The sequence below is a fragment of the Balaenoptera borealis genome, assembly GCF_965194805.1.
Source record: "Balaenoptera borealis genome assembly, chromosome: 2".
Taxonomy (NCBI): domain Eukaryota; kingdom Metazoa; phylum Chordata; class Mammalia; order Artiodactyla; family Balaenopteridae; genus Balaenoptera; species Balaenoptera borealis.
The window spans coordinates 44628468-44640234 of NC_138867.1; the positions used below are offsets into that span (position 1 = coordinate 44628468).

At 36.3% G+C, this 11767-nt stretch overlaps 1 protein-coding gene across 2 annotated transcripts in view; it reads right to left on the reverse strand.

The window, feature by feature from the left end:
* Positions 1-11767, reverse strand: part of PLPP1 (phospholipid phosphatase 1) — a 113762-nt gene that overhangs the window by 67912 nt on the left and 34083 nt on the right. Inside the window, exon 2 of one of the 2 annotated variants that reach the window (XM_082382465.1) lies at positions 9507-9661. The exons of the other annotated variant lie outside the window; for it this stretch is intronic. Coding sequence (XP_082238591.1) covers positions 9507-9661 — 155 coding nt within the window. The remainder of the gene's footprint in view (positions 1-9506; positions 9662-11767) is intronic. 2 annotated transcript variants of the gene reach the window in all.

An 11767-nucleotide genomic window follows, 5' to 3' on the forward strand; every position in this document is an offset into this window, starting at 1 on the left:
TAAGGGAACTGAAAATTTCTTATTAAATTGGAGGGGGAAAAGCAGTTTATTCTTAAAAAATTCCCAAGGAAGCTACTGAAGTATATCAAGTACAATAAACGACCATGCATTCTTCTAGAGTTGCTTTAAGGTCCAGAGAAAAGCATATTTAAGCCCAAAATGAGTAGTAAAGATAGACAATGAGAAAAGATCAGGGAAAGAAATACAAGCAAAGCATTACACTCCTGCATAAATGATGGATAATTGGCAGTGCCTTTCTCCAAAGTATAATACCAAAGTGGTTTACTATACTGGGAGTTAAATCAGTGAACTCTCTTCTTAAGAACAAGGACAGACTTTGAGATAGGTTAGGTGTTGGCATCAAAGAAACAAACCCTCTTCTCATGGCTTTCTGATAAACCAAAAAGCATCCTTTTTATAGTTAGAGAAATATATATGAACAGATCAAGTGACTTGCATAAGGTCATACTGAATTTCAGGAGTAGAGCTAGGAAACAAGATTCAAATTCAGATTTTCACTCAACAAGTCTAGATCATGATTCAGAAATTCTTCTAGGTGATAAAGTCAACCTAGACAGATAAGCTCCTCTACATGCTTTGGTGGCTGCTATCACACTAACCCAAGTTTCCCACCACTCTCCTCTAATCTTCACCACCTAGACTCATATTCACAACTTTTAACTGATAAAAGAAAACCAAAAGGGCTTCCCTGGTGGCGCAGTGGTTGAGAGTCTGCCTGCCGATGCGGGGGACACGGGTTCGAGCCCTGGTCTGGGAAGATCCCACGTGCCGCGGAGCGGCTGGGCCCGTGAGCCACAGTTGCTGAGCCTGCGCGTCTGGAGCCTGTGCTCCGCAACAGGAGAGGCCGCGATGGTGAGAGGCCCGCGCACCGCGATGAAGAGTGGTCCCCACTTGCCGCAACTAGAGAAAGCCCTCGCACAGAAACGAAGACTCAACACAGTCATAAATAAATAAATAAATAAATAAAAGAACGTGAATTTCTAAAAAAAAAAAGAAAACCAAAAGAGTTTACTGGATTTACCTACTTTCCATCAAAATAGACCCACGCCACACTGAAAACAAGGAGGGATAGTCAAAAAAAATGTGAACAACAGAGGATGCAGACTTGGTAGGGTTAAAATCCCAACTTAGCCTCTTAGTAGCTATAAAAGAGAAATACCTGCCAACCTCAGAGAGTTGTCATGAGGAAAGAATCTATAACACAGAAGTACCTCAGACACAAAAGACACTCAATAAATGATAGAACAAACACAGCCTTCCATTTACCATATACGCAAAAATTCTAAACCAGTGAGTACCCAATTATAATCTTTTCTTAGGGAATAAACAAAATTTTACAGTAAACAAAATGGGTGCCTTCGCAGTTGCTCTTTCCATCTCCTTGTCCAGTGATTTTTCTTACTGGGTCCCACAAAACAGTTACTCTCCACATTGGAAACAGGAAATCTGCTGCTAAAATTACACAAGGGCATACTCCCCCAAGTTACAGAGAAATTAATTTGTCAGAAATTTCATTTTTTCTCTCAAATTTTGGTAGCTTCTAAAAGGATGCCTTTAAGTGTATCAGAAGATTAATACTCAAGTATAAGAATGTATTTGATTGAAAACATACGCAATCCCACATATTCTACCGAGAAAATCAGTGAATCACTAGACCATCCTCCCCACTCTTATTGTCCTGCCAGTGACCCCTGCTTATATTTCCCTAGATTTAACAAGATCCCAAATCTAATCTCCTCTCACACTCACCCAGCCCTCTAAGCCAAGACAGCCTTTGGAAAGTCTGATTAAAAAGATTCCTCACTGCTTTACCTACCCTGGTGCCAGAGATGCAGCAATTGGGACCTGCCTCCGAAAGCAGGTTACCTTTCTGAACCACACTCTGAACTGGTGTTGACTGTTCATAGTCCAAAAACAGGTGTAAAAACACAAAAATTTTTCTTTCTACAAGTAAACAGAATTTCATTTCTTGTCGTGTTACAAACACAGGTTCACGATAAAGCAGTAAACTGCCATTTTTAAAATGCTATCTCATTCTCATTCTAAATATGGAAGCTTAAAGATAATTGACAGAAATGGTGGAGACGCTTTAAAATTCTTATTTAAAGATGGAGCCCACAATAATTTGGCTAGAGTAGAATATTAAGTGATTTTCCAGAAAGCCAAATATGAAATATAAGCTATTTGTAGCTACAGGGAAACACCAAAATGTTCTTTACAGTGTAATATTTAGGCTCATACTTCACAATTACTGAATAAGGTAATATTCAAAAATCACTGTACTGCATTGGACATGTTCATCTTTTATGGTTTACATCACTAACCCTGCGCTCCAATCACAAATGAGTTCGTTTCGCATAAACAGTTCTAAGCCTACACTTTTAACCATAGGTCCTGCTTCTCAACAAAAACTAAACTTAGGATTTTCAAATATTTGTTTAAAGTAACCACATAACATGACTAAGAAATAAATAATTTTAAATCAGCTTTCATTAAAAGGCCCATAATCCCTTATTCTAAAACCCAAAGCCCTCAAAATCCTAGTTCTTTCATGACATTTGGCACCAAAGCCTAACCTGAACTTATCTAATGGCAAAACTTAACGTGAACAAATGAAGGAATGACCCCAGCCTTTATTTACCCCACTTATTTTGACTAGTCTTATTTCACTACATAAAAATTAGTGTCTTTGATTACAAGGTACTGTCCTAGACCCTGCTGAGGGCATTACATAAGGTGTATGAATCATATAACCTTTCAAAAATTCAGAAAGTTCTGGCTCCAAGAGTTCCGGATAATGGACTGTGAACCTGTATTTAGATAAAATCTTCACTGTTAAAAGATGCTAAACTCAACCTATTATTTTTCAGAGAGCCAAAAAATTTTTAATGTATTATATAGATCTACTACATAATAAAACTTGAAATGGTAATGGTCCCTTACATAAAATGAACTAAATACATCCCACACATATATTTTCTTAATTATAGGACTATGACAAGATTTCAGTTGCTTGTTTTTTGTTTCATTATAAAAACTGAAAGCTTGCGCTGAATTTTTAAGTACTATCATGTTTTCTAAATTTAAGTCTTCACTAGATATTAAGTCTTATAAGTTAAAAGTATTTTATTTATTTAACTGTCAACCAATTTTGCACTCCTTTCCTTTGGCAAGAACCAATGATCTCAAGGCAAAACAAATACTCACATAAAATGAGTTAACAAATAGATAAATTATATGAAGCAAAGCCCTGAAATTTTACTCTTTACATCTTATCAAGTAATCCTATTCCTAGCAATGAATGTATAAATTATTCACTAACTATGAGGATAATCATCATTACTAATATTATTTGGACAAAGAGCACTGACATTTCACCAGACTTTGTGAGCAAATTTTTTTTCTTTTCAAAATTTTTAAGATTAATATACTTTATTTCTTAAAGTAATTTTAGGTTTATTAAAAAAACTGAGCAGAGAGTAAAAGATACACTCCCTCTCCATAACTACCACCTTTAATTAATTTCCTCTATCACGAACAATTTTCATTGGTATGGTTTATTTGTTATAACTGATGAACCAATATTGATACATTATTATTAACTCCATAGTTTACATTAAGGGTTATTCTTCCTGTTGTACAGTTCTATAGGTTTTGACAAATACATAATGTCATGCATCCATCATTACCATATCATACAGAATAGTTTCACTTCCCTAAAAATCCTCTGTACCCCAACTGTTCATTCCTCCTCTGTCCTCCCACCAACCCCTAGTAACCACTGATCTTTTTACTATCTCCATAGTTTTGCCTTTTCCAGAATGTCATACGGCTATAATCATACACTAGGTAGTCTTTTCAGATTGGCTTCTTTCATTTAGCAATATGTGTTTAAGGTTCTTCCATGTGTTTTTATGGCTAGATAGCTGATTTATTTTTAGCTGAATAATATTCCATTGTATGGATGTACCAGAGTTTACCCATTCACCTACTGAAGGACATCTCAGTCGCTTCCAAGCTTTGGCAATTATGAATAAAGCCGCTATAAACATCATGTGCTGGTTTTTATGCGGACATAAGTTTTCAACGCATTTGGGTAAATACCTAGGAGCTCCATTGCTAGGTCCTATGGTAAGCCTATGTTTAGTTTCGTAAAAAACTGCGAGTCTTCCAAAGTGGCTTTACCATGTTACATTCCCACCAGCAGTGACTGAGAACTTCTGTTGCTCCACATCCTCACAGCATGTGGTGTCGTCAGTGTTTCAAATTTCAGCCATTCTAATAGATGTGTAGAGGAATCTCACTGTTGTTTTAGTTTACAATTCCCTAATGAAGTGTGATATGGGGCATCTTTTCATATGCTTATTTGCCATTTGTATATCTTCTTCACTGAGGTGTCTATTCAGACTTTTTTGCCACTTTTTGATTGGGCTGTTTGTTTTTTGTTGCGTTTTAAGAGTTCTTTGTATATTTTGGACACAAGTCCTTTATCAGATATGTGTTTTATAAATATTTTCCCCCAGTGTGTAGCTTTACACAGAGCGGAAGTTTTTAATTTTAATTAAGTACAACTTATTATTTCTCTCATGGACCATGCTTTTGGCGTTGTTATCTAAAAACTCACTGCCAAATCCAAGCTGCAAATTTATTTTTAATTACAAAAATGTTCAAGGAAACAATGTCACAAGTTCAACCAATTTTCTAGGACCTAAAAAAGTAGAGTATATAATACCCCCAGCTAGAGTTTTCAAAATAGTATTTATGAAAGAGGAAAATAAACTTATGAAATATTAACACAAATGCCTTCACTTCACTTTTACCTAAAGTATAACAGATGACATTCCCAAAATAAGTTATACTGATATACTCTGCCTTCAAACTCTTTGGTCCATAACAGAAAAACACAGATATTACCATGCTAGAATTTTCATGTATTCAGAGATGAAAGGTTTATTTAAAAATATATATATATATTTGGCCTATTTTATAAAAAGGAATTAATGAAAAAGATAAATTTGACCTTTTTCATATATTTTAACATAACTGCATATTAATCTCATTACATCCATCAAAAATATTTTTGTTTGGTCATTCTGCCAGTTCAATATTTAACAAATTAAAAAATTATGTCACTTCTGCTTGAAAAAGTGGCAGGGGTAGGGGTGTAACTCTGAGTGCAAGTTTAGATGCTCTGTAAAAGGACTTAATTCCTGGTGGGAGGCAAAATGAACATTTTAATTTCAATTATCTTCTTTTTTTTTAAATAAATTTATTTGTTTTTATTTTTGGCTGTATTAGGTCTTCATTGCTATGCACGGGCTTTCTCTAGTTGTGGCGAGCGGGAGCTACTCTTTGTTGTGGTGCGTGGGCTTCTCGTTGTCGTGGCTTCTCTTGTTGCAGAGCACGGGCTCTAGGCCTGCAGGCTTCAGTAGTTGTGGCACATGGGCTCAGTAGTTGTGGCACATGGGCTCAGAAGTTGCGGCTCGCGGGCTCTAGAGTGCAGGCTCAGTAGTTGTGGCGCATGGGCATAGTTGCTCCGCAGCATGTGGGATCTTCCCGGGCCAGGGATTGAACCCATGTCCCCTGCATTGGCAGGCAGATTCTTAACCGCTGCGCCACCAGGGAAGCCCTCAATTATCTTCTTATCACATATAATTCACTGATGAAGCTCACTTAGTAGAAAGAGATTTTAGGGTTTCTCAAAAATCAGAATTCCCATCCAGGAATAACATTTAACCCACTTAAATCCTGCAGATTTGTCAAGATACATGCAGTAGAAAAGTTAAAAGACAATGTCTAGTAATTTAATAGAGATGTACTCAGTGTGTGAAGCAACAGCTGTTGACTTAACCTTTAGCAAAGGCATTCGTAACATTCCCTGAAACTACTTTTAAAAAGAAGATTTTGGGACTTCCTGGCGGCGCAGTGGTTAAGAATCCTCCTGCCAATGAGGGGACACAGGTTCGAGCCCTGGTCCAGGAAGATCCCACATGCCACGAAGCAACTAAGCCCTTGTGCCACAACTACTGAGCCTGCGCTCTAGAGCCCACAAGCCACAACAACTGAGCCCATGCACCACAACTACTGAAGCCCACACGCCTAGAGCCCGAGTTCCGCAGCAAGAGAAGCCACCACAATGAGAAGCGTGCATACTGCAATGAAGAGTAGCTCCCGCTCGCTGCAACTAGAGAAGCCTGCGCGCAACACAGACCCAATGCAGCCATAAATAAATAAATAAATTTATTTTTTAAAAAAAGGAAGATTTTATGAGCAGAAATTTTTTCCTGTGAATCCTTTAAAAAGCCACAGCATTTAGGAAACCAGCAGTGGAATTCAGTAAGCTTGGTTAATGTGAAACTGAGCTTTAGTTTTCATTATTGGCAGTATATACTCAATATTTATATAACTTTTCTTTCCTTTACGTTCATCCAATATATTAAAATTTATCAAAATATTTTCAAGCGTTCTGTAAAATGGATGTACGACAAATACTTAATATACCAAATCTTTACATTACCTCTTCCAACGGTAGTATAAAAAGCAGTTTTAAACAAAGAAAATGTTTGTGATTATAACAAATTACTTAGGGATGCATCTGGTACTACTTCATTTTGTGACAATTATATAAAAAAAGGGTACTGGAATAAATGCTCATATGAACGGACTGAAGCAGTATTTTCCACAACAATGTAGACAAAAAAATACAGCTCCACATCGGAATAAGTAAACAAGGAAATAAAACTTTTTTCCAACCTAAGAAATTAAGCTCCATAATACCATATTTCTTTCATTCCAGTAGACGTTCCCCCATATTTTAAGATATCTCTAATCAGGATATATATTCAGTATGATAGCGTTCCATTTTTTTCCTGAAAAGCTATTTTAATGAGGTTATCTGATATTAAGAGATGACTTGGAAATACAATATATTTCCAAAGAGCTAAGCTGAATTTTCAAGGTAGTAATTATTATTAAACATAAGTGACAATCTTATTCCATTTCACATTTAGTATTTTTTCATTAAATTTTTCTATCTATATTTATTAAACACCTATTACATACCAAGCAATGTGCTTGACACTAAGGATACAAGTGGAGCAAAACAGACCATTCTTACCCTAGCAAGGCTTATTGCCTTGTCCAATTGGGGGGAAACTGGGAAAAGGCAGCACAGCACTTAACGTCAACATGGAAACAAAGGAGTTAAAATATTCAAGTGTGGGCAATAGGCCATTTTGATACAAGCTTTCTGGACTAGTACAGGAAAGGGTGGCACGAGAGACTCGTCATGCCATAAAACCCAACAAACACCAATGTCCTCCTACAGTGCAGGGCTCTTATGGCCACTTTTGCCATATATAACACTTTACTTATATATTACTTTACAGCTTATAAAAATAAACATATTATTAACCCATCCATTTCTTTTCTTCATAGCAATTTTTTATTACCATTTAAGTAGCTACTCAAAAATTTTTTAAAAAACTGGGCCTCATTTACCTCCTTTGGGACAGTCACCTAAAGATATATGATTTTTCAAACTGTATGCCAAAAACAAAGACCTTGAGAAACTCCATATATCCACAGTAAATGATCTCCCTCATCTTCCCAAATATTGCCGAATCTCAAACTTTAGAGATGCAGTATTATATAATAATGCAATCCCCAAAACTTATCCTGTATTGTCATTTTCCTCAGACATTAATAAAGGGAGTAAAAGTGATTTTAAAAAAGTAATCTGAAAGCAATTAGAATACCAAAAATAGGGGAAAATATTTCTTCCAAGTTGTATTTTATCCTTTAAAACTGTGTATATTATCTACTTAATATAGCACACTAATAATACTTGTAGCAATAATCTACATAATAATCAATGCTAGAAAAATACTTGTGCTGAAATACAAAATCCTGGGGTTTTTTTTGTTGCATTCACACACACCACAACAGTTGAAAAGGATAATCCAAAGTCCATTACTCTAAATTTTGGTTTAAAAGGCTACTGACATTTCTGTGTTTTTTACAATAATCACCAAGAATGATGTCGCTAAAATCCCCAATCAAAAATGGGAGTAATCCACATCCTAGAGTAAGAGAATTTTAATAGGCAAACACTTCATACAATGGAGACATACAGGATTTCAAATAACACATTTTTTAATGAACTTAGAGTAAAGGTTTTTTTGCACATTAAGATATGTTTACATAAATGTTCTTCCATCTATCTATATGCTTTCCTGCATATTGTTTCATAAGCCTGGTGGCTAAAATAGAGGTTACCAGTTATCATAGAGTTTACTTCTTAGGAAAAAAGCAAATATTTCCTTAAACTAACCCCAAATTTTCTTTCCGTTTTACTCCTATAAAAGTGGCTTTAATCAAATTAGGATGTATAGACTGCATGTGGAAATATTTAATATATCTTGAAACATAACTAAATCCAAGTTCTCTTCACCTTCAGAATACTGTGCTAAAGACATCACCAAAAAATAAAAAAATAATATGCTAGCCAAAAAAAGCAAAATGAACTCAAATATGAACTGAAAAACCAAAGAACAAGGCTATTATTCTTAGCCAATTTGGGGGCAAAATAGGGAAAGAAAAGCTAGTCTGTCCCACTGTGGAAATACGGCTTCAGAGTTTGCTAAAACAATAAAAAAAATGTAAGTCAACTATCTGGGGAAGGCAACTGACGAGAGACAAGCTGTCGAAAGAGAAGTATGGCATGATCTGCTGGACTCCCAAGACACTCAAGGAGGTAAATCTTTATTCTGCTTCTTCTCATCCATTTCCAACTCACACAGAGAGACACAGGGCAAGGTGCAGGAATCCGAACTAAGGATAGAGAAAGTAAGCACAATATCTCAAGTGCCAACCTTAAGCTAGTTTGTGAAATTTAACCTAGAAGCAAAGTGTCCAGTTATTTAAAGTAATGAAACCCAATATTAACCTACAAACTGATGAATGGTACAACTTAAAAAACAGTGATATAGTTTTGATATATTCTGAGGATCTTCTTTTGCATATGTATTTACATTCTTTCTGATGAGCTGTATTCTCAAATTTAACAAATAAATCTATCTCCTTTTTTGTGGCCTCAATTTCCATTTAACATGATAAAACAAGCATAATCTTAGTTTCAGCTCTGCCGTAAAATAGCTTACTGGGCTTGAGCAAGTATCTGGGCCTAAGTTTCTTCACTTGTCTACTGAAAAGTGTTGATCCAAAATGACTTAAATGAACTCTTCATTCTAAAATAATCATTCTATAATTCTTTATGATGACATCAAGTTATTTGGGGCAATATCTCCCTTTAACTGGAGAAACACTGCCCTGGACTGAAGCAGTGGCTATATTCTTTAAGCAATCATTCACCACACCAACACTGGTGACGACAGTACTATGGATTTACCCCCACCCCAATTCGATCACTTCATAAAACCTCCAGCACAACAAACCCATCACTACCTACTTATTCATTTACTTACACAGGAAATGGGTAAACCAAGCCCCACTGTGTTGAGGACAGTGGTTGTGACGGTACTGTCATGGTACGGATACTGGATGCTGTTGTCTTTACAGAAAAAGCCTCTCTGAAATGGATATATTTGGCCCAAATTTAGAACAGCCATAGGCATGGAAGCTGTTAGAGAAGGGAAAAAAAGACACACATGGTTAAATTCAATTCACTTCATTAGGAAGTAAAGTCTACTGAATGGGATGCAAATCTTAACCGTATTTTGCCCTTTCTGAAAAAGGATCACTATTCCATTACATCCAAGAGTAAAGACTGAGAAAACCAGGCATCATTAGCTTGTCCACATCAGCCCCACCTTTATCAAGTTTAAATTCTCTTACTTGCGTTGACCTCTGATTTTAGGGACAATCAATAAAGGAAACCCCAAGGGAAGACAGCAACATTGGCCCGTGAAAAAATAAAGTTGAGAGAACAGGAAGGTTTTGTATTTTACATGTTGTACGTAATTCATTTTTAACTGAATTGCTCAATACATTAAATATGTTTAAGAAAAAAAGACAAAACTCAGTAAATATATTTAATAATCAATAATACATCATAACAGCCAAATGCAGTCAAGGAGGGAAAAGATACAAGATTTTGTTTCATATTAAAATTTAAATTAATAGGGTTAGAAAAAAATAGAAACTGTAAGTATATCTGATAATAAGAACAGAAACAAGCCCTTTGTTTTCTGAAGACAAATTAAAAATGGTTTTTATTGGCCCTGGCAAGGCTCCAAAATCACTTTAACAAGTTATACAGGAATAATGTTCATTTGAAATTTTTCACCCAAATAAAATGAAAGACCAAAGAGAAGTTAAATAACTTAAATTAGTAATTTCTTAGTATGTTTAAATTTACCACACTTTTAGGCTTTGTTTTATACAATTCAAACAGTCACGCATCTACTTACTATATCCTTGATACTAGAGTATGCCATACATAGAGGAGACAATTAGTGTAAAACGGGCACTCGGTTCAAGAGCCTAAATTGTACATGTAGCAACAGAATGCATACTCAGGAAGCAGTTTTAAAAGTAATAATACTAAGACAGATTTTTGAGGGATGATGAAATTGTTCTATATCTTGATTGTGATGGTAATTCCACAACTCTAAGTATTTGTCAAAACTCACAGAACTGTACCCAAAAAAAAAGTACATTTTACTGTATGTAAATGTTAAAAGGAATACCATAAAAGAGAAAATATGACTAATTTCTAAAATGATATAAAAGGCCCTATAGGAATTCAGAGGTCAACGTGAACTGGAGTAGTTAGAAAAGACTATTAGGGCTTCCCTGGTGGCGCAGTGGTTAAGAATCTGCCTGCCAAAGCAGGAGACACGGGTTCGAGCCCTGGTCCGGGAAGATCCCACATGCCGCAGAGCAGCTAAGCCCGTGCGCCACAACTACTGAGCCTGCGCTCTAGAGCCCATGAGCCACAACTACTGAGCCCACGAGACACAACTACTGAGCCCACATGCCACAACTACTGAAGCCCGTGTGCCTAGAGCCCATGCTCTGCAACAAGAGAAGCCACTACAATGAGAAGCCCACACACTGCAACTAAGAGTAGCCCCTGCCCGCCACAGCTAGAGAAAGCCTGCGTGCAGCAACAAAGACCCAACAAAAGTAAATAAATTAAATACATTAATTAAGTTTTCAAAAAAGACTATTAAAGAACAGGCAACTGAGCTGAACTTGAAGCAGCAGGTAAATCATAGGCAATAGGGAGGGCCTCAAGGAGAGCATTTAGTGGTAGAGGGATGCAAGAGCAGCATGAGGTCACACCAACAAGAGTACAGAGAGAAAGAGCAAGAAGTTTTCAAGGTACATAACATTTCATAGCGAACATGTACTGCGTGCTCACACATGCCAAGCACTAGGCTACACAGATTAACTCAATCCTTACCTCAACCTTGTGAAGTAGGTAACATCACTGCCCCCTTTTTTCACATAAAATTATTATGAGGCTTTAAGAAATGAGGACACTTGCTGGAACTAGTAAGTAGTGCAACCAGGATTACAACACAGGCTATCTGTTCCTAGAGTCAGTGTATACATAATGTCTCCCATGGAGGCAAGTGATTCGCTAAATTAACAGAATTGTGACAAGGAAGATGATTGGGGTGAGGGGTACCTGTCCTTTGAAAAAGCTTGTTCAGTATAAAATACATGTTATGTTCATAATAAAAACTCAACGTTAATGAAACAAAATCTTCTCTGCAGA